At 35.5% G+C, this 24440-nt stretch overlaps 1 protein-coding gene across 10 annotated transcripts in view; it reads right to left on the reverse strand.

Moving 5' to 3' along the window:
- PTPRK (protein tyrosine phosphatase receptor type K) overlaps positions 1 to 24440 on the reverse strand; it is a 562311-nt gene that overhangs the window by 345717 nt on the left and 192154 nt on the right. For all 10 annotated transcript variants that reach the window (XM_055114112.2, XM_008952978.5, XM_063605453.1 and 7 more), the window contains exon 3: positions 14184 to 14455. In XM_055114112.2, coding sequence (XP_054970087.1) covers positions 14184 to 14455 — 272 coding nt within the window. The remainder of the gene's footprint in view (positions 1 to 14183; positions 14456 to 24440) is intronic.

The following is a 24440-nucleotide window of genomic DNA, read 5'->3' on the forward strand; positions in this document are numbered from 1 at the left end:
AGCTTAGAGTCAACTTAACAAGTTGAATACATAAACCACATGACTTAGCAATATCACTACTTAGCAATATCATACACATGTACATGAATGCTCATAACAACATTTTTAAAAATATTACCACTAGAAAACCAGAAAACAACCCAACTATCCATAGACAAATGACTGAATAATCAATTTCAGCTTATTCAAAAATAGAATGCTATACAACACTGAAAAAAATGATTACCACTACATAAACCTGGATATTGACTGGGAAAAAAAATCGAGTAGCCAAAAAATATACAAATCATGATACCATTTATAAAACATTTGTTAACTGTATAAAACAAAATATTTGTTTAAAGTAAATTAAAGAAAAAAGAAACAAAATGATGAACAAAAAATTCAAAATACTACATTCCTTAGGATAGAAGGAAAGTGATTAATGGAGAGAAACTTTTAGGAAGTACTGGTGAGATTAAGTCGATTTCCATAAAACATACATATATTATTATTATTTATATTTCCTGATTAGTCATGTATAAAATATTTCACCAAAAATAAATATTAATAAAAGAAAATTAAATACATGAACTGCTTGCATTTAGAGGAATTTTTTTTAAAAAGGTGAAAAAAGAAAAAACGATCAAAAAAGTTTACCAAAAAATAAAGGATAGTATAGGCTTTTATATCTAAGGAAGGAAGGAGAGTCCAATAATCTCAAATATTACATGGAAGTCAAGGGGAATAAGGACTTGGGAAAAGTCAGAGATATCTCATCAGAAGACAGTAATTTTCGACGCATGAAAGGAATAGCAACCAAGTTACAAGTTATGAGACAATTTGAAAGGAACTAGAGGCATTAAGTAAAAACCACCCTATGAAGTCCAGCTATGAAGAACACATGTCCAGAAAGACAGGGCAAAGTTTTTCACTGTCCTTCTGTACATCAATTCTTCGTAAGTTTCATAAACTTTCGCCAAGCTTTGCAGCTGAATGAAACCTTTACATATTTGCAGAGAGACAGGTAGGTATCAGTGGACACGTGGTGTACACCGGAGTAGGCCTGGAGAAAAGAATCAAAGATTCAGGAGAAGGCAGATCATTGTTAAGGTTACATGTCACTTTTAAATAAATAATATTATAATCTTGGGCACTAAAAAATGATAGGGTTGCCATTCTCTATATTAAATGTCTCACCACTCAACAGTCAAGTCAATAGGTTATCAATTACAACCCTGCTAGAGAACAACTTCTTAATTCAAAGATTTAATATTTCTCATTCTTTTTTCACTTACCACACAGTCTAATCCAACTGAGAATTCACTAGACCTTTTTAAAAACTGAGACCAGCTAAAAGACATGGTACAGACATCACCTCTCCTGCTCTCAATTCTCTTAACCCCTGGTGCAAGGACAAAATCTTTTCCTAATAGGGACATGGTTCCTCTTGGAAGAGGAGTGGGAAGGGAAAGTTAGGGTATAAATGGGGCTTCCTGGAACAAAGCTGAAGGCAGAGAGGGGTGGGGGAGCCTAGAGTCCAGGAGTAATCAGAAATCAATTCACATCATCTAGAGAGTAGGAAATCATTAGAGACCAGATGCAGGAGTCCTGGTCTGCAACCAACGTTCGGACCCTACACAAGGCAATGGCTACGCTGAAGTGTGGTAGCTGCTACATAAAGCAGCTTGCTGACCTCCCCACACTGGAGTTACTGCCGCCAAAGTCTGTTACATCAGCAGCTGAAATAACTTCTCATCAGCCTCTTTGTTTTATATTATGGAAGGAGAGAACCTTAAAAAAACTTAAGAATTAAATAATGTTGTGTGGCCAGCTTGTAATAAGAAGTACAAATGTCACTCTAATTCATATTTTCCAAACCATTCCCTCTGAATTAAGATATTCTGATTTTTTTTATTTCTCCTTCTTCTCATGGCTAATAAATTAACACCATTTTTATAGAAAATTTCCAATTCTCCCTGGTACCAGTTCACTCCCTCCCAACAATATGATCACAAAAAAATGGTTTAAGTAATCTCCCTTATCCACTGTCTTTCTAGTAGAGGTAATAAGATTGAAAAATAATATGGAAAGTTCCAGTCTCGGTGCCTACAAAAAAAATGCCATCCACTTATATGCAGGCTAATCAGAAATGCAAAGGTACTAGACAATGAACAGCCTTTCTCTTATCTTTCTTTTCTAAGCTTAGTGAGCTACTCTGTCTTTACCCAACAAGCACATGCTTTATTAAGTTAGTTATAGATGACTAAGCTTTTACTTGGATAACAGGGGAAGTAGATTGTGCCTTCTTTCTCTCTGATTTCTGGTCACTCCATAAGATAGCTGATAGATATACATGGTCTCACTAGGTGTACAGATGATTTGTTAGGATTTATTGGCTGAGGTGAGAGGATTGTTTCTGCAACATGAGCTCTCTCTGAACTAGAGTGAGACCCAAGGCTGAAACTCAATATACGGCATAACCTCTTGACAAGGCTAGTCCACTGAATTTCAGTTAGCATAGTGATAACTAAGAAGCACAGGATAATGTTGCCTTCCGTATCCTTTGCTGGATGTTTTTCCAAAAAAACAAACAAACAAACAAACAAAAAACTCCAAACAAGGAAGACACAAAAACAAACTCATTTAAAAATGCTGTACCTTACACAACTCAGGCCCATAACTAAATAACTCAACTGCCTCCAAACTGGGAAGCAAATGGCAATGAAAAAGCAGAAAGGACCTTTTGCTGTGCTGTGAAGGCAGCCCACTGACAATTCTCAGAGGCAAGTGGCACCGCAAAAAGGAACTCTCAACATGAACAAGGAGCTTCCTGCTGCCAATCAATGGAGTACTCTTGGCTGTATGCTGAGTGAATGCCATTTATTAACTGGGCTGCATTAAAACCAGCAGGTCCATTTGTGAACAGCAACCCACTTTATTCTCCAGGAGATCTTGGGGAGTAGCATGCCCTTCTATGGCACAATGAATCTTACTTGGCATATTGGACACAGAACTTGTCCGACTTGGAACCACTTGGTACCTAAAGCAAATAAAGGATTAGAACACCCAGGTGTAGGAGATTAAGGACTTAACAGGCAGATGGAGGAGAAGAGCATAATCTGGACATCCTTCAGCTTTTATTATAAGGGAAAGTTCCCCCGGGATCCCAGCAGAAAGAACAAACTTAAATGAACAAAATTTAGCAATTCTGTTGACAAAAGAATATTTGAATAGACTTTTAAAAAATATGAGTTTGTAAGCCAAAAACCTGATTACCTTTCATAACAAAAAAATAAATCTCTACCCAAGAGAAAGGGAACTAAGTAACAAAAATATGCCTTGCTCTCCACAGGTCATCATCTAAAAATGCAAACAATGCAACTTCATGGGTCTAGTTCAGACCGATGGGGCTTGAATCGTACAGTGTGTGGATATCCAGTAAATGCTGTGTTATGGGCCCCCTTTGATCTGCTGAATTCAGTCATAAGATTGACTTGTAAAAATCATCACTGTCATCACACTGTTCTGCTGATTAGCCTCTTCTGAGTGGTCCAAGCACCAAGGAGTCAGACAGACAAATCTCCCACCCTGGATTTGGAAACTTCTCAATAAGGTACAACTTTTTCAACATACTACTTCCCTCCTCATTTCAAGACCCTCCATGTGGGCCAGAGAGAGCTGTATGGCTGGCCCCTTACACAGTATGATCGTTCTCATTTCTGACCACCTGAGACTGCTATCTATGCCTTATAATTGGGAAACCTCAAGTGCCTTTTACTCCTGCCTTTACACACCCACCATTTTCATGCCCACCATAGTAGCTCAATTTTTTAAGAGACAGGGACTTGCTATGTTGCTCAGGCTGGATTAGAACTCCTGGGTTCAAGCGATCCTCCTGCCTCAGCCTCTCAAGTACCAGATCAACTTTTACTGGACCCCAGAGCCTATGTGTTTCTTCCTTCTTGGAGCTCCTTTATTAGTACTATTTTCTCCACAGTACTAATATTTTGATCCTTTTCCTTCCCATTTAAGGGTCATGACCAACACTCCTATCACAAAAACAGGTTAACAAGAGAAAAACATAACAAATTTATTTGATCATAGTTTAGACGACACAGGAACCTTCAGAAGGAAGACCCAAAGATATGGCAAAAAATCCATTTTTATGCTTAGGTTCAATGATGTATGGACACCCATGTAGAAATATGATTTCACATAAAGAGTATGATCTAATTAATGCTAGTAGACTGAGGTGAAGAAACCCAGCAAGGCCTGTCTGTTCAAATTCTTCTTGGCCACTTTGTACAGCATTTCTTCCTCCTGGGTACAGGGCAGGACCCTTTCTAGTATTCGGGTCTTTTGACCTACATGCAAATAAGACAGGTCAGATAATTTCTTCATGGCCAGTTATTTCACAGAAAGGCAGGGGAAAGTTAGAGCAGTTGTTTTTAGGTGTTATGGCTGGCTTTGAAGAAAAAGAGAGGTTCTGGTTTCTATGCCCTGCCATGGGGAAGAGGTTCCTGTGGAAGCCAACTGTAGTTTCAGTGGCTAGCCTTGGGGGAGTAGAAGTGAGAAACAGGAAGGAAGGAGAAGGTCAGAGAGAAACTTTTATTTCTGAAACTGCTTCGGAGGTCTTCATTTTGGAGATTGTTTTCTGCACCCTAACAACTCTTTGGACATTTAATGACACAAAATACAAGGCTGCCAGTGTGGATGTTTTATCTCTCTCAGAAGGCTTTCTTCCCCTCATTGTTTAATTATGGCATTTTCAAACATATATAGAGTTAACGATAATAGTATAACCAAGTCTCATTTAACCATCATTTTCCATTAAAAATTATCGATGTATACGCAATTGTCTTAGTGGACTTTATATTCTCTAAGGAAAAGTATAAAATTGTTTTCATTTTTTTTTTTGCTGGTTTTGTCCCTAAACACAGACTAGTGCTAAGCATGTACTAAAAACTTAGCACTTGGTTGTGGAAATGAATTAAACTTCAGTTCACCAAAGTTCTGAGCATTCCATGAAGTATTCAGCTTCATCCAATCAATTCTTGGATACACAACCCATGAAACCATTCAGTGTTTTTAAAGAAACATTAACAAATATTATTAAAGAATAAGTCCCCTGAGAAAGTGTATGCATATAAAATAATTCTAACTTTATTCTTGTACCATCATTGAATACTTAATCAGCAAGCCAATTTTCTTTTGACACCAAGACTGGAAAATCATCACCAATATACAGCCTGGCACAGGAGAGAGGGACTAGAATTTCACAAGAGAGAGGAGGGCTAGCTCTATTCTCACTAGAAACAAGACCTAAAGCAAGTCACTTATCCTCTCTCAGCCCTTATCTCTAAAATAAAAATAGTTGTACTTTTCCCAGTGACCCCATAGTGCTATTGTGAGGATGATTTTTTTTAAATTTGTACAATTGCTTTCTGAAATACAAAGCACCTAATTGTTATATTGCCTTTATGGGACACCCTGACCTTTTTAAAAGAGGGCCTATAATACTATTGGAGGAAAAATACCTGAAATACATATAACAAGCAAAATGTCTAATAAGCAATGCAGGCAACACACGTCCAAGGAGAAGGGAGAGACCACTGAGTGCGGAGGTATTAAGCAAAGGCTACGTGGCAGAAGTGGACATAAAGTTGGGTCTTAAAGGACAAACAGAACTTGGACAATGAAAAGGAAGAAACAAAGCCATTTCAGGACATACATATATTACATCCTAAAAAAAAGAATGGTAGAAAGATTAGAGTAGTTGCCTGAGGCTAAATGATGAAGGACCTCAAATAAAGGCTGAGTGTTTTGACTTTAAAGGAAACACTGGCAAAATCTGAGGAGCTCAATATCAGCAAATTAGCATCTCCCAACAAGTAATTGACTTATAATAGATTTTAAGGTGAGAGAAAATAGGAAATTACCGTTATCAAGACCAGACACAATCAGAGCTGTGAGTAAACAGTAAAAAAGACTAAAGAAAAATATAAATGGGAAGCCCGTACAAGATGAGACTAAGAATGAGTAAATAGGGTCCCTTGATAAAAATTATCTGAAAGCATTAGGATTCTTTCCTCAGATTGCAAAGCTCACATAACTGGAATCTACCCATCTCATCTTGAAAAAGGTAACCTTTGACCTCTGTATCTGTCTCTGTCCCTCTGCAATGCCAATTTCCTTCCATATTTAGGTCCTTGGTTTTTTTCTGTCTCTAAGGTATTTCCCCTGATCTCTGCATGCCTAGTTCGTTTTTGTCATTCAGATCTCCAGGTGACAGTTCTTCCTAGAACACCTGGTCTAATGCAGTTTCTAAGACTTCTGCTTTCATATTTTTTAAATTTTAATTATTTCTTTAGCACTTGTTGTATTCTAATCTTTTTCTCATTTATTTATCCGGATTTTCTCCCCCACTGGCTCTGACCCCTAGAGTAGAATTCCTGGGACTGTAGGAACCTTGAAACTTATTCAGCACTGTCCAACCCCAGCACCCAGAAGGGCGCCTGGCATGGATTAGGTTGCTCAACAACCACTCACCAAATGGATAAAATAAATAAGTCAGTACAGCAGTCCTTCAGAGAGAAAGTGTTTCTGTTTTCTTCAGATCTAATTGGGTCCTATGCCTTCTTCAGGCTGGGAATTCCACTTCCCTTAAATGTTGTGAGTGATTCCCAAATCTTTTCAATTCTGTCTCTTTTCTACTTAACTAGCTCTAGTTGGTGTCTGTTATTTTTAAATAAGAGCTTTAAATAGACAGTTTTGTGAACCTAATAAATCACAGTAGACTAGCTATCATCCCATATTGCAGGGACTGAAACTCAAGAAGTCCCACAACATAGTCACTCAGTGAGCAAGGAGGCCTTGACAGAATGGACATGAACATGTGATAATGGATATTAAACACAGGTCAAATGAGAACTAATCCAAACCTTTACCCAATATACAAAATGGCCTCTACTTTTTTCTCCACCACTATTTAAAAAAAAAAAAAGGAGACCTTCTACTTCTAATTCTCACACATCATGTCACAATGTCTAATATACGTACCAGAAAAACAATTATTTGGTTCTCTTTACTGTTCTGCTTACAATGGGTCTCACTCCAACCCCCCAAGACATAGAAAGAGGGGGTTAAATGAAAGAAAAAAACAAACAAACAAAGAAACAACAACCAAAAACAAAACACAGAAATTCATCCAGGTATTTATGGAGCTAAATTGACTTCATCTCTTTGTAAGCCTTATATTACTAAAGTTTACAACCAAACCAAAAGTGTCTTTTAATAAATATAAGCCCAGAGAACCATGGTATCTGTTTCTAATTATTATATTTGTGATGTTGTTGCACAATGCCAGGATCTAAAGATATTTAAGCTTGAACCAAACCTTGTCTCTAGGTACTAGACATTTTTCATTCTTTATTATTTTACTGAATTATTACTTGGTATAAATTTGACTATAGACCTTATTTTTAAACATAAAATGTGAACTGATTTACTGCTTCTAGAGGCTGAGAAGAATGATTTTTTAACAGATCATTCAAAGAATATTAAGAATCTAATTCTCATAAGGGAATTCCAGTGGTGTGTGCAATGATTATTTATAACTAAATGCAGAAATAACATGTAGTAGCTAGTTTTATAATGACAGTTTTAAGAACACCTTTTGAAAATCAAGACAGCTAAAATTAACTATAAATTGTCCACTAGATTACATGAGTAAAATTTAGTGTCCAAAGTTTGTTTTCATTTATATTCCAACCCCACTAACAACAGAATAATTAGATTCTATGTAATATTATGTATTGAATAATAAAATTGAAAAGACTACAAATGTCTGACATTTGCTATATATTTCCTTCTTCCCACATTCTCTCAAATGAAAAATGTATTTGTTTTCTAAGAATTGAAACTGAAATCACCACAGCACAAAAGTTAAATTTTAGATAAAAAATGTATTCGTTTTTGTTTGTCCCTTATAACACCAATATTTTGTTCACATATTATATACACACTGAAGTGAAGAAAAATAAGTCTTTGAAATGAAAATGGACAGAGTTCACACAGAAATTCAAGTTGTTCAAAAACTGGAAAGCCCTAAAAACTAGACCAATTTCCAATTAACTATCAAAGTCAGCAGACAACATAATTGAAGACAAAAATAATTTTAAATTGTTATCTATTTGTCATGTATTATATGAAACAGTATAGCATTGTCAGAAACATCATTAAACTGATTAGACGGAAATGGTTCTCACATTTATCTGCCTGATCAATGTACGCTAAATAATTAATAAAGAATTATGCAAAACAAGAAATCAGAAATGTATTTTTTCAGATTCAGCAAACCAAAGTGAGTGCTAGTTGAGAACATAAGCAAAGAACTGGCATCTCTTCCACTGCTCCTTTTAGCATCTGTCTTCCTCATTCCCCTTAGATAAAACAAACTCCTAAGTAAGAAAAAATCATGCATTGAACAAACAATGCTTATTTCTCCTGACCGCTCATTATTTTTCAATCAGTTACTGACAGGGAATTGGACTAATTTATGGAAATATTTCTCAAAAGAAACAATGAAGGGTACTGTGGCAGCTGCCACCACCCTACATAAAAGCAGGTATGACTGAGCAGAATGAAAAGAGGCTTGTCACAGATTTACATTAATTGTTCTGTTAACTACCAGGGCTCTTTTGTTCATCTGTTAAAATTTATTTACACAACCATAAGTTTCATCAATGAATCAACAACAACTATTTAAAGTCAAAGTAGAGCAGACATTTTGTAATAAAAGCAAATCACCATCAGAAACCAGAGAGGTCACCTTCACAGGGTTCTAAGCTTTTTCTTTTTTTTTTTTTTTTTTAAATTTGAGACAGAGTCTCACGCTGTCGCCCAGGCTGGAGTGCAGTGGCGCGATCTCCACTCACTGCAACCTCCGCCTCCTGGTTCAAGCGATTCTCCTGCCTCAGCCTCCTGAGTAGCTGGGATTACAGGCACCCGCCACCATGCCCGGCTAATTTCAGGATTCTAAGTTTTAAGAAAACAATGACTATAATAATATGAGGGCCTTTCCAACCCATTTGGGGTACTCTGTTTGCAACAAAGAGAATCGTTAAGATTAAAAAGTAGCAGCAAAGATGCTTTGTTAATAGCCTATCAAATAAAAGGTATTTTGCCAGTGTAAAAATAAGCCACGATGACTGTGTTAGGTAAATCCTGTCGCAGTAACTAAAATAAGTCTATCTAGTTGTGGCTAACTTCAGAAGTCACTGATACAGCTAAAGACCAAACTCATAAAAATCATACTATTTTACTAAAGACAAAAAATGGGAAATAATATTGCTCCACCACTACATAAGCACAACTTCAACTGTGCATGAAGGTAAGAAACATTTACTTAGCACACGTTCAAATATTAATACAAGTAGAAGATGACAAACATGAAAGTATCCAGCCTAGTATCCCACTCACAGTAGATACCCAATAGATCATCTTTCCTTCCTTCCTTTCTAGCCCGTTTAGTCAGTGATCCACTGTCTTACAGCCCTGTTTACGTCTTCTCTCTCCAACTAGATTGAAAAATAAAAACTGCTTCATTCATTGGTAGATATATATTTTTTAAAATTCTGCCATGTGTCTCATATGTGCCATCCACAAACAGTATGTGCTGACAGGTAGTATTGCTTGAAAGCTTAAGACACAACATGATGTATAACAATGCTTTTGGCTGCACAGGAGAATAGTCATCTAAGAATTCGTTAAATAATTTATTATTATTATTATTATTATTATTTTGAGAATAGGACCCAGGCTCCTTGAATGCCTTCTTCTGTCACCCTCAGTTTGTCAGCTATTTCCTTCCTCGCAGTTACAAAATGACCACAATGGCACCAAGAGCCATGTTCTCATACAACAACACTCTCTTTATTATCAGGGAGGAACATCTTTCCCAGAAGTTTCCTGGCAGACTTTCCTTCCTAACTAATTGACCAGAACTGTGTCGCATATAGCCATCCTTACCTACAAAGAAGCTGGGAAAGCAAGTAAGCTGGTTGGAACTCCTGCCACTATGGGAGAAAGCTAGGAGAATAACTAATAAATAGACAACAAACAATATCCACAACACTGCTATACAAGATCATGAGCAGAGTCACTTACAATGCTTATGCAGGAAGTTACCGCTATATGATATATCTAGAGAAAACAAAATCCTGCTGCTTGCCTTTCTAAAGTGGGTCTCTATATGGATGAACACAGATCAGCAAAAAAATTGGAAGAGTTCTGAGAGCTATGACAGAGGAGGGACATCCCCTCTTTTTACTCTTTGCATGGATGGTTCATGAGTATGTTCTTCTTACACAGGCCTCTGTGCCTGAAGATCAATCTTTTAGAGGCTTTTTATTCAAGTAAAAACGGTCACTTGGTTTAAGCCCCAATCTTTTCAGATCCAAAGCCAGTGGAATCTCTGGAGTATAACAATCTTTCTACTGACAAAATATCAATATAATATACATTAATATAACCCCTTTAAAAGGAGACAAAAACAGAAAATCTCATGCCTGTCAATTCTTACATTTTTTTTCAAACCAATGGAAAATGTTAAGAAGAAAATGCATTGCAAAAGTTGTGTTTGTTTCTCCATGTATTGGGGGAGAAAAAGGCACTTTCTGCTATATTATCACATTCCAAGTTCTGGACAAACCCCTGTAGTTTTCATCACGCATCATTTTTGTGATTAATGATGTGCACCCAGTTAATGGAAAACAGTAGATTAGGTTTCCACTAATAGTTTTGCAAGTTACATACGTCTGCCTGCCTCATTTAGTAACAACCTCACTGTTCAGTAAGAAGGTAATGGATTTAATCCCAAAGCAGAACTTAGTTTTATGAATACAAGACAGGTCAGATTTCCAGAGTGGAGAAAATTACACTTTTAGAGGTATGCTGATCTTCAGCTGAAATTTAATATGGAGATGACACCTAAGGATTTGCAGGATTTTCCCTATTTACTTCTATTTAGCAATCAATTTAAGAATCTACAGTACTTATTTGTGGCCCATAAAATACGTAGAATAGCATCTTTCAACCATAGCAAATAAAACAAATGTAATACGATAATTTCTATAATTAGTATAGTAAGCTGAAAAGGCATCAATTGTTCTGAACACATAGGTGAAAAACAGTTTGTTCCTTATATGTTAGTGGATCACTGCAATGATATGTCAAAAAGCAAAATTTACATTTGCTGGCTCTAAGTAAGTGTGATTTAAGAAAAATACACAGTACAGTGGAAAGCATCTAGGAATAGAGGAATCGACAGAAAAGAATTCTAGTCTCATTTCTACTTGAAATTACTTTAGAAACTAAACTATCTTTTGTTTTTGCTTTCCCCACTGCATTTTATATTTACCTCTCTTATGTCATTTAACCATCGCTATGGTATTTCAAGTTATATCTATGTATATCTCACATTTCCCATCTGGACTAGCCTCCTTAAGAGCAGAGCAAACATCTGATTTACATTTTTATCTTCTACAGAGCAAAGCTAGACTGAGAACTTCATGAGAAAAGGGACTTTGCCTGTGTATCCCCAGGAGTTAGCATGATGTGACCTCACAGTATGTGTCTAATAGTAGATGTTACAATAAATGAAAAACTTGAAAAGAATGTCATGCTTTCAAAATAAAAGAAAATGGGGATATTCTTTAAGAACCTGATGGAATCTCAAGACTGGCCTCCAATATCTGGTATTTAAAGCAGTTGAGTTTCTCTTTAAATATAGAGACATCAGCACCTAAAACACCAATCAAAAAATTCTACCGTGTTTTGCCAGCAAACCAGCACTTACCAAACACTTCACAGGTATTGATTTGACTTTGAAAGCTATCAAAATGTATGGGAGATTTAATGTTTTTCATGTTACTTTCCAAGAGAAAGAAAGCACATAAATATAGTTTATGTTATGTTGGTTGTTTCTAATCACAAATGTACAGGTACAACTAATAATCTAAATGATTAAATTGATGAAAACATCAACCAAGTAATTTACTGAGCACTAAGCACATGAATAAAAAGTACTCTGTTGTTTGCTCTCATTGATTAAGTTTTGTAGGTTAAGGAAAAAGATGTGAGAGCAAAACAATCACTTAAGAAATTATCTATGGCTCAAATTTTAACCTGCAACAATGAGACATTTACCCATAGGTTCCGTGTATTTATTTAGTCATCATTTTCTCTGACAAAACATCTCCAAAATGATGTCACTGGCCAGGCTGGAACTCACCCAGGCACTTTTTGTACTTCTTGCTTAAATACACCACAAGCACATATAACGAAGGGGGTTTTGTCATGCAAAATGAGACTGAACAAAGAATTATTAATCCAGTTCAAATTACTGTAACTTAATAGTAGAATTAACACCACAGTAATCTGTGCCATGAGAAAATGTTATTAACATCAATGATTCAAAGATAGATCTTTAACAACTTAGAAAAAATAACTACATGTATGTTATTTCTTAGTTACGAGGAAAAAGAAATATATCACAGATATACTACTTGCTGGATTTATCAACAGTTACTTCTATGTTGTTATTGTTCTTGTTTTAAAGTACAACTGACAGTCTGATTCCTTAAAGAACTATCTACACAGGAAACAAGTTGTGAACAGGGTTGAATACAGGCAATCTGACTTCAAAACCCATATTTTTAAGGAGTGTGCTAGATTAATTTTTATTGGGGGTTTTAATTTGTTTTGTGGAGGCTGACTCTGTTGAATCAGAACTTCTTTCCAGTGCTAAGTTAAGCTCCTATGACAGATTCTCATGAAATCAGTACAATGATAATGCATTGTGAGAGTGACCTGGTGATGACAGCCATCAACCCACTTTTGTCAGAGTTGAGCCCACTGATCTTGCAACAAGTGCTCTAGCATTAGTTTCACACACTCCCATCCACCTACTTACCATATCATATATGCAGCCCTCCTGGGGCTGTGGACCCTGAAAAAGCAGATGGCTCTCTCCGACTGAAGAGAAATATCCTTATGCTCCGGAATAATAGAATCAAATGGTATCTAATGAAAATCCATTGAAAACTCAATAAACATACAACCTTGAACTGAAAATCTTACCTGGGGAACCATGCCTACAATGTAGGAGGCTTTTAATAAAACAGAAAACTCAACTCAAGACAAAGCAATTAAAGCAAAGCATTTCTTTTTTCCCCTTCAAGAATAAAGACAAACCTAACTTAAAGAAATAATTCATTTTTAAAAGGCAGAAATAAAACTATCAGTTTATATATTGCTTGCTGACCATCATAAAATATACTTTTACATAAATGTATTCTCTTTAGGCTTTATAATAAGCTACAAATAAACAAGTCCTTTAAAAGTTTAAATCTCAAGGTCTAACACAAAATTGACCTTTTAAAGAAATAACAGTATCCAGGGACGGAACCTCATAGTGAGGGTTACTGAACAAACTCTCCAAACTAGTAAATGAACCTTTTTTTTGTTAAGAGCATATAAACTCAGTCACAGAAACATAAAGTGGGTACTGACACTATTGATTGTCTGATTTAATCATAATTCAATGAATCATTTCTGAAACAAACATCCAAAGCTTTGTGAATAACTTATCCTTTTTGGCTTATTTTTATATGTCAGTTAATTTATTCAATTAATTAATCAAAATTAAAATAATTAATGAAAATGCCTCCCCCTTAACATAGTTCATGAAACTCTACACCACATTTATTTCCCAAATGTTACTTTCAAAAAGTCAGTAAATCAGTCCAGTCTGAAGATTACAATAAACTCAAAAAGGCTATTTCTTCCTGAACAAAGCTGTAGGAAAGAATCTGTCAATAAGTAGCTCTTTGTCAAACCACCAACAAATTTTGGACCTAAACTTATTTTAACATGTAGAAATATTTTCTCTAGTTTGAAGGTTTTGTGCCAATGTCTCCAAACACTTCCTCATCAACAGGGTGGGGAAGAAAGAGGGGCAATCTCTCATTACCATGGGATGCATATGTATATCTATGTATGACACTTCCCCAATAATGGGGGTGGGGGAGGCAAGAGGGCAATCTCTCATTACCATGAGATGCATATTTACATCTATGTATTACACATATAGTGAGATCTGATGACATCAAAACATACACCAGAAAAGTACAGATGATTACCTGATATTCATTGGGCCAAAAGGTGCTCACTGCTAGCTCAGCCCGAAGCCAATCTCTACCCGTGAATCCAGTCACATTCCAAATTGGATTGGCAAGAGGTCCTTTATTCACCCTAACTAATATGTTCAAAGTGCCAGGATTCAGTCCTTTCTGGCTATATAATAGGTAACTGAAATCAATGCAGTGAGTGTCGTTCTCCTTCATTGTAGGCAGCTGAAGTCTGGCTTTTTCTCCAGGGTCGTGATCTGAAGAGTCCACTATCATATAGGAACCTGAAATGACATTACAAATAATAATGCTAAAGAGATATATAAGCAAAGGGAACATATAACAATAAAAATATGCCAATCCATTCTGAACATTAAATTTAAGTTAAAAAGACTGTTTTCCAGAACACAGCCATAGAAATACATCAATCAAATAAGTAGATGAACTGAATTCTTACTAGGTAACAGACAGTGTTCAAAGTACACATTCTGTATCAATTCATTTAGTCTCCACAACAACCTGTTATTATCCTATTTTACAAATTAGGAAATTGAGGCACAATTAGTAACACTCAAAACTGGGTTCAAATCCAGATCTCACTCTAAATCTCTGGTATTACTGAACACAAGTATTTTAATATTATATATATATATATATATATATATATATGTATACACACATACACAAAAGCGATACATTATTGGCCTGGTTTACATAAAGGGTACACCTTTATTTTTCGCTATCCAGAATATTATTGCAGGGAGATGTGCTTAGAGTGCAAACAATGGAACCATTTCTAATTTCATATTGGAAGATCATCATTTATACAAGTTATGTGATCATTTGTAACATACTAACTTTGAACCTCAGTTCAGGGAATGAGGACACTTTGTAGTGTCAGTATGAGGGCTAAAGTTAAAAATGCCTAGAGCTGAGGATCAGGACACAGCAGATTTCCCCTCTTGGAGTCTCACCCACTAAGGTGTCAGCTAATCACCACTGCTACTGGCCCCAGTTCTGTAACAGTCCCTAAACTCTTGTAGAGCTACAAGAAACCCAGTTTAAAATCACCAATCTACTCTATTCCCTTTGACTTAGTAAGTGTTCATTGGTTATCTATCATGAGGAGGCACAGGACATACAGTCCCACTCTCATAGCTCACATATAGACTTTCCATTGCAGACAAAGGCCACACAGAGACTAAGTACAAAAATGAGACTTGAACAACGGGCTGCTGCTTTTAGTCCCAGAAAACTCTCCAGTAAAACAACCAATTGTTCTCATGTCATTGTGGATTTTAACAAAGACACATATCACAAAAATGCAAATATGCCTATTTATTACACAGAAGATGGAACACAAATTTTATTGTAAAATATCTTTTTTCTTTGCTAGCATGTAATTTTAACCAAAATATATCAGATGTAGTGTTACAAAACTCAGTGTTATAAGAGTTGCACTTGACCCTTTCTTCCTGACAACATGTAAAAGTAATCAATCTTCTGCATTCCCTCCCCAAAATTTGTACCCATGACACATTAACCACTCAATAACTACTAGTCTAACTTGTTCAATTAACCCTCAATAACAGATGCAAATCATGGCAGAGAGGATGGTGTCAACTATTTGAGAAGCCAAATTTCAAATGTGACCGATTGCCACTGAGTGGTAGGTAGCCTCTGGTTGAGAGCTTTTGGGAAGATTTCTGTAACACTTCAGTATAATCGAAGTACAGAATAAACAGATCATAGTGATAGTGGCTGATATTATTGTTCACTTCTTTTTCCTAGTTATCATCTTCTCTTGTAAGCTAGGATTCTTTTTTTTTTCTCTTTCTTTCTTTCTGAGTCTCACAGACGGCACATTAATAGAATAAACTGTCCATGTGTATTTTGGAGAAATTATGTCTTTATTTTTAAACAGGATATCCTGGATCCCAACCCAATTTATAGAAGCAGGATGTTTCTATTCTTTATTATATTCACATTCTGAAGTCAATGGTTGATTTGGCAAGATGTCTTTCAGATTCACCACTGCATAGCAGACCAATCATTCCTTTCAATGAGGACCAGCCCTGAGATCTTGGATAAGTTACCTAGTGTTTGTTACTGGGCCTCAGCATCTTCACAAACCTGTAGCCTATTTCTCCACTACTATAACAGTTCCACCCCCTCCCCTCAGTGGAATATTATGGCAGTAGTGCATTTAAATTATTTTTAGAGGTCTGTATCAATTATGGCTTCTGAATGTCAACTTTAAAGTAGTAATCTCTAAATGATTTATTGGCTTTCTAATAGTCATTTTCTCCTATTATAAAATAAACTTTGGAGTAAAAATATGCTTTGTGTCACATTTTAATTATATAGCATAATATTTACTATAAAGACCATTTAGGAATTTTCAGTCAGTTGTACCCTTAAGCTACAATAATTATCTTTCTTATTAAGGAAACCGGATGGGCAAGGTATATTCATTTGTAGGCATTATCAATTTGATCACTAGGAAGACAAAAGTCACAAAATAAAAGCTTGTCTACACTATTTCAACATTTCAAGCAAGTTAAATAATAAAGAAAAATGTGTTGATAATTCATCTCTATAGAATGTTTCCGCTAAATGGCCCTCTTTCAATAATGCCTGACTACTGCCACATTCTCCGAGTGCTCTGGAATAATAATGCATTTATTGCACAGTTCCAGAAAGGAGGAAGCAAGCACTAGCACCAAAAAGCCATCTAAATCTTTCTGCCTACTGACTTGATACAACGGCAATTTACCCAGTAGGCACTAGGGAGGAAGCTGCCTGTCTGAAACAAAATTCCCTTCCATCATCCCAAACACAGAAGATACTGTGCTATTCTTATCAACATCTAAAAATCACTTCTGTAGTCTCCCAGAATAACTGGCTCCCAATCCTTACACTTGGGAAATTATACAATATCTACTTCTCTCATACTTTATGTTATAATTTAAGCTTATTTACGATTGTTCTGTTACCAGCTAACTAATTCTTCAGATTTCTAACAAGAGTTTAGTTATCTCAAGGCTTAATAAAACATCTATGTTCCCACACATACAATGTACTAGCTTTTAATTAAAACTTCTTTAAAGTGGCCTTACAAATATTCCTTACAGTCTCTTGATCAATAGAGTTCTCAAATATATCATTCAACACAGAGAAAACTATATATGCTTTTTGTTTGTTTTAAGTGCAACCTTTATAGACAGCAATTTGACATCAAAGACCTTTAAGAGATATTCATGAATAAAACATCAAAAGCAATTGCAACAAAACCCAAAATTGACAAATGGGATCTAATTAAACTAAAGAGCTTCTGCACAGCAAAAGAAACTACCATCAGAGTGAACAGGCAAACTACAGAATGGGAAAAAATTTTTACAATCTATCCATTTGACAAGGGAATAATATTCAGAATCTACAAGGAACTTAAACAAATTTACAAGAAAAAAACAAACCCATCAAAAAGTGGGTGAAAGATATGAACAGACACTTTTCAAAAGAAGACATTTATGCGGCCAACAAACATAAAAAAAAAAGGTCATCATCACTGGTCATTAGAGAAATGCAAATCAAAACCACAATGAGATACCATCTCACGCCAGTTAGAATGGTGATCATTAAAAAGTCAAGAAAAAACAGATGCTGGAGAGGATGTGGAGAAATAGGATGTTTTTACACTGTTGGTGGGAGTGTAAATTAGTTCAACCATTGTGGAAGACAGTGTGGCGATTCCTCAAGGATCTAGAACTAGAAATACCATTTGACCTGTCAATCCCATTACTATGTATATATCCAAAGGATTATAAATCATTCTGCTACAAAGACACAGGCACACGTGTGTTTACTGCAGCACTATTCACAATAGCAAAGACTTGGAACCAACCCAAATGTCCATCGATGGTAGACTGGATAAAGAAAATGTGGCACATAAACACCATGGAATACTGTGCAGCCATAAAAAAGGATGAGTTCATGTCCTTTGCAGGGACATGGATGAAGTTGAAAACCATAATTCTCAGCAAACTATCACAAGAACAGAAAACCAAACACCACATTTTCTCACTCATAAGTGGGAACTGAACAATGAGAACACATGGACACAGAGAGGGGAACACACACCAGGGCCTGTTGGGAGGCAAGGGGAGGGAGAGCATAAGGAGAAATACCTAATGTAGATGACGGGTTGACGAGTGCAGCAAACCACCATGGCACATGTATACTTATGTAACAAACCTGCACATTCTGCATATGTATCTCAGAACTTAAAGTATATTTAAAAAAAAGAGATACATACCTTCTGATCTGGGAATTCCATGTCTACAAATGTATACTAAATAAACTATCAGGTATGTATAAAAGATACAGCTTTAAAAGATGCCTAACTCATTACACTATTTAAAACAGAGAAAAATTAAGTAGTCTCAATATTCAATAATCAGTAATTTGCAAAATTATGGCAAATCAATTTAATGAACAATAATGCAGTCATTAAGAATAATATTATTTTAAAACATTTTATGGAAGATATTTACAATATGTTAAGTAAAATATGCAGGTTATAAAATATTAAACCCACTTATGAAAAATACATATTTGTGTTAAATAGTTATATCTGTGTAAATGTGTGTATATTCACATATGCACACACATACACTTGTACATATGACTGGAAAAATATGTAGCAAAATCTTAACGGTATATTATCTGGTGGGCTGTAATTGTCTTCTAGGTTTTCAAAAAAGTTTTTGCATATGTACAGTTTCTGAGAGTTCTATAATGAATAGGCATTAGATTTGCACATTTTTATTAAAACAGAGACTACATGAATACTATCTTACAAGAGGAAAATCAAGTGAATAATGATAAATACTTAGTAAATAAACACAAGCGGGTTTTTAAAATCTTTTAAAAATAAATTCTATTTGTATTTATAGGATACAAATATTATCCTATAAATAATTAAATATTTCAAAAAACGCAATACAAAAATTGAGTACTTCTTATTCCAATTCATTAAAAAAGAGAAAGGCAGAGAAGACTTAAAACAAATGACAGTTTTTACTAAAAAGAATGGGCAAGGAAAATAACATAATCTAGTATATAGATGAATATGTAATGCCCTATGGATTTTATACATTAATTATTTTTTATCTTTAAGCTACACTTCTATGAATAAGGTATTTACATGGGAAATTGGATTAATAGCAAAGAAAATAATTCATGATAAATAGATTTCCATACTTTCTTCTAAAACTCCTTTATATATGTATGTGTTGGTATACTTTAGTACACTAACATAATATTTGTATTGTCAGTTCTTATTTAAAATCTGTTGAATGTGCCCTATAAACTAAAAGCAAAATTTCAATTTCTTTGCCTAGTATTCACAACTTTCCATGATCTTATCCCAAAGTAACTGGTCATTTTACCTCCCACTTCTCTTCACAAACCACCTTCTCCAGTCTGACAGACCCCTCATTATTTTCTCCACACATCATGCCAGTTTTCTGTCCTCAAACTGTCTCACAGTTTCTAAATGTCTGATTCTGGCCCCCAATTATACATTGCTTTTGTGCCAATTTTAAATGATTTACTGGGATATCATTTGTCAACCTCAGAAGGGTAATTTTGTTCTCTTAGAAAGCACCTGACTTATTCAGAGTCCAATCAGAAGAGAGAAGCCACACAGTAAATTTAACAGTGAAAATGTAATATGAAGAATTACTACCTATAAGAAGATAGAAACTTTAACGCTGTGAAGAAAACCTTAAAGAATAATCAAAGTACCCAAGAAAGAAACCAATATAGACAGGGGAGGTTGCTGAGAATCAGATTTCCTTAAAGAAGGTGCAGTTGCAGCTCACGGGAAGATAAAGTCTGCTGGGTCACTCAGGCCAGAGCCAATCCTGCTCTAGGGAAGCTAGGGAAACAGGACACATTCTCCCTGCAGCAGAGTGGCATGAGGCCTGGGGTATGTGTGTGCCACAGCAAGGCAGTCACCAGGCCAGGTTTGTTGCTACAAGCTCACTGAGGGACTATGTCTGCTATATGCACACAGCTCTGTCCACTGTGCAGTACCACCAACTAAAAACAAACTTAGGATCACAATTCAACCAAGAATAGATGATCCTTCTTTCTTAAGTGTCTCTCCAGTGCCCTCTACTGACAAAGCTTAACACTGTGCCAGCTGTAAAGCAGAACCGCTTAAAGGGTCAAGTGCTACTATGACAGAGCAGGTAATGAAGGACAAATTTTAAGCTCCGGGGCAATAAATTGATAACTGGCACCCTATCTAACAAGGGCTTTGCATACAGTAGAAGTCTAATAAACACTTGTTACTTGATTAGTTAGATTACCAATTGAATGAGGAGACAAAGACACTAGTTAATAACATGAACAATTGAGGCAGCACTAGTTCTAACTATATGTGAGATAAATTACCAGAAAATGTCAAAACAACAACAAAAAGAAAAACAAATGAAACTAGTTTATGCTGCTTCCAAACATAAGGATTTAATGAAAGAGTATAATGTTTGGAAGTACATATTTAATGTATTTGTCAGAGTCACGCTGGTATATATAAGAAACCTTATATTAGAACAAAGGTTCTCAAATGTTTTAGTCTCAGGAACCCTTTATACTTGTGATATTAAGGATATCAAGCAGCTTTTGTTTCTGAGTTATATCAATATTGACCATATTAGAATTTAAAATGGAAAAATCTCAAAAATAATAATTTAAGATTAGCAATGATCTCATAATTTACTATATTTTCATGAAAAATAACCATTTCCCAAAATAAACAAAAAAAGATAGTAAGAAGTAATAAGCATTGTTTTACTTTTTACAAATCTCTTTAGTATCTGTCTCAATAGAAGGCAATTAGATTCTCATTTTTACTTCATCTTTCAATCTGTTGTAGTATCATACATTATGTAACCTCTGGGAAATTCTTCTATTCATTCATCAGAAAATGAAAGAGAAAAAAGGAAAACTATATTTCAATGTTATTGATAAGCAATTTTGACCTCATGGATCACCTGAAAGAGTATGAGGGTCTATAGAGATCTTTGGATCACATGTAGAGAACCCTATATTTTAATATACATAAATCTTTTTATCGCTCTGCTCTAATGAGAACATTATTAGTGCTTTTATTTATGTTGAGTCTACTTCACTCATTCAGTCTCTGCAGGGTATAAAGATGTACTCTATAAAATCAGTTAGAAAACAAAATCCTTCACCAGAGTGTTGGATGTCTGAAGAATGAAGATGAAAAAAGCTGAAATTTTCTACCCTAGTACGAAGGATATATTAGTGAGGATTCTCCAGAGAAAAGGAATATATAGATAAACACACACACACACACACACACACACAAAATATTACAAGGAATAGACTCATATGATTGTGGAAGCTGAGAAGTCCAGACTCAGGACAGGAGAGCTGATGGTATAATTCCAATCCGAGCCCAAAGGCCTGAGAAACAGGACAGTCAATGGTATAAATTCCAGTTCAAGTCCAAGTCTGAGTCCAATAACCAGGAGAGCCATTGGTGGAAGTTCCAATCTGAGTCCAAGTCCAAAGGCAGGAGACTGATGTCCCAGCTTGTAAACAGTCAGACACAGGGGGATTTCTTACTCCTTATTCAACTCAGTACTTCAAGCGATTGGATGAGGCCCACCCACAGTGGGGAGGGCTATCTGCTTTACTCAGTGTACCATTTCAAATGTTAATCACATCCAGAAACATACACACACACACACACACACACACACACACATCCCTAGAAATAATGTTTAACCTAATATTCGGGCACCCTATCGCTGAGTCTAATTGACACACAAAATTAACCGTCACAAAGGGCTTTCTTCCACTCTAGTCTCCCAACATCAGAGAATCAGATTGTTATGTATGAGCGGAGGAGTACAGAGGACTAAGTAATATTCTATCCTCATAAGAAAAGTATTCTTATGTGTTCTGGAGACCCTCTTGAATAGCTACCAAAGCACCAACGCACTGTGCAAAACAGCTAGCTCTTGGCATTGAGTGAGATTTTCCCAGTAGTAACAAAGAACATGCCAGAAACTGTTGGTGTAAAAAAACTGAAGACACTATACAATAATATTGCTTCATGCCCAGACAGCTTAAGAAGCAATAATCAGGATCTCTAAGTAGAAAGAAGAGTGACAAGTGAAATCATGATTTGGGTCTCAGCCCATCTGGGATATTTTTTTTCTTTGTTATAAAATTAATCTAAGTACTTCTGTTGCTATTACCTTTGTGCTGAAGGCAATGCCATTACCCTCCTTTTCATATCGTTCATCTTTTCATTTCCTTTTTTCAAGCCTCTTCTCCTACCACTATTTTTTTCATCTGATTAAGTGGCAACAAATATAACCAATTATTAAAACTAAGGACTCAATAATCAAACTAGGAATCAGTTTGATTTTTCCCCTTCTTTCACTTCCCTCTTTTAATTAACTAGCAATTCTCATTGTTTCTATTTTCAAGCTCTCTCCTCAATCCATTCACGTCTCTTCATATTCACTAGTTTTACCAAACTCCTATTACCTCTCAGAAGGACAAATAGAATGGAATCCTAGCAAGTTTTATGATTTCCACACTAGCAGCCCTACAATCGTTTCTGATACATAGCCAGGTTAATTTTTTTAAATGTTTCTCATACATTGCATTGAGAATAAAATCCAAACTCTTTAGCCCCACCCCTCAGCTTCAACATGATCTGGTGCCTGCCTTCCTCTCCAACATTATTTCTTACACCTCTCTTCCCTTACATAAGATGTTTCAGATACAATGGGCTTTTTTCTGGAAAAAAAAAACAAAAAAACAAAAACAAAAACAAAACAAAACAAAAAAACACCTAAGTTTATGCTTGTCTCAGTCTCCATGCACTGGACCTTCCTCTGTTTGAAATGCTCTGTCCTCAGCTGGCTGATTTTCATCATTCATCTATTGGTGCCGCATTCCTAGGTCTGTTAAATAAAGTAGTTCCTTCCAAGGTTCTTTCTAACATATCACTTTTTATTATTTCCTTTATAGCACTTTCCACTTACTGAATTTATTTGTTTACTTAATTGAAAAACTCCATGAAAAGTTGGGATTTCATGTATGTTGTTCATCCAAAAATCTAGAACAAGGTCTGGAGTATTCAGTTTGAAGTTGGATGTTTTATAAAAAAGTCGGACAACTATCTATTTGTGTTTCCTGCCCTGCATTCCCATAGCACTTACATAATGCTCTTTTATGTACAAAATATACCATATCTGTCTGTGCATCCCCAAAACCCTAGTGCAAGCTTTTTAAGATTAGAAACCTCTTTGGCCTCGCCAGCCCCTAACAGAGGGACTGTGTAACCTGTAAACTTGGCAAACTCCACTGAAGGTAAGCAAAAATATTTTTTTAAGTATTGTTTTTTTTTTCAAAGATAGTCAAAGAGAAAAAAAAGAGTAAAATTTGAAATGATAATAAGCAAAATTTTCAATCTTGAGAATAACCCTAAAATACTCCATTAATTTGGTTAGACGGACATCAGTGCCATCACTTTTTGTACAGTCTAGTTTTAATTCTTCGAGCTTTTACATTCTATTACTTCTTAAGATGGATGCTTCTCTTCTAATGAAGTCTATCCCCTACATCATACAGTTTGTTTCTAAGACAGTATGAGGCAAATATTACAAAATGTCAGAAAAAGTTAGAAAAAGTAAACTTGTCCCCCAAACTTCAAAACAAATTAACTGAATTTGCATCTTTGCAGGAGTCTACTTCCAACAACTTTAGTATCCGTGACATGTCCCTCCCATTGCCTTGTAAAAATATAAACCTGTTTCCTTCACAGTCCAAATGACAAAATTTCTCTTGATCTCTGAGGAAGTGCTTTGTGTTTGTTCTAGGTAGCCAGTTTACATTTGAAAATAGAAAAATGTATGGATTTAAGATAATAGCTTCTAAAAACCTTCAGGCAACACAAAAAAACTAAAATGAAAGTTTCAGTAGAAAGTAGCACATTTCTCCTTCTTAGGAAGTGGGTGTCCTCATGGAATTTACCCGCTACACTACACATTAAGATTTAGAAACCTGGCCAAGCATTGTTTTACAGTTTAATCCCCTTCCCCTACTACATCTTAAGGAGACAAAAAGCAAGTACTTGGCCATTACTTTGACGAACAAAATTTCCAGTTTCATCTTTATGACATAGGAAACCTATGTCATAAATAGTTAAAAGGA

Source organism: Pan paniscus, chromosome 5, assembly GCF_029289425.2.
Source record: "Pan paniscus chromosome 5, NHGRI_mPanPan1-v2.0_pri, whole genome shotgun sequence".
Lineage (NCBI taxonomy): Eukaryota > Metazoa > Chordata > Mammalia > Primates > Hominidae > Pan > Pan paniscus.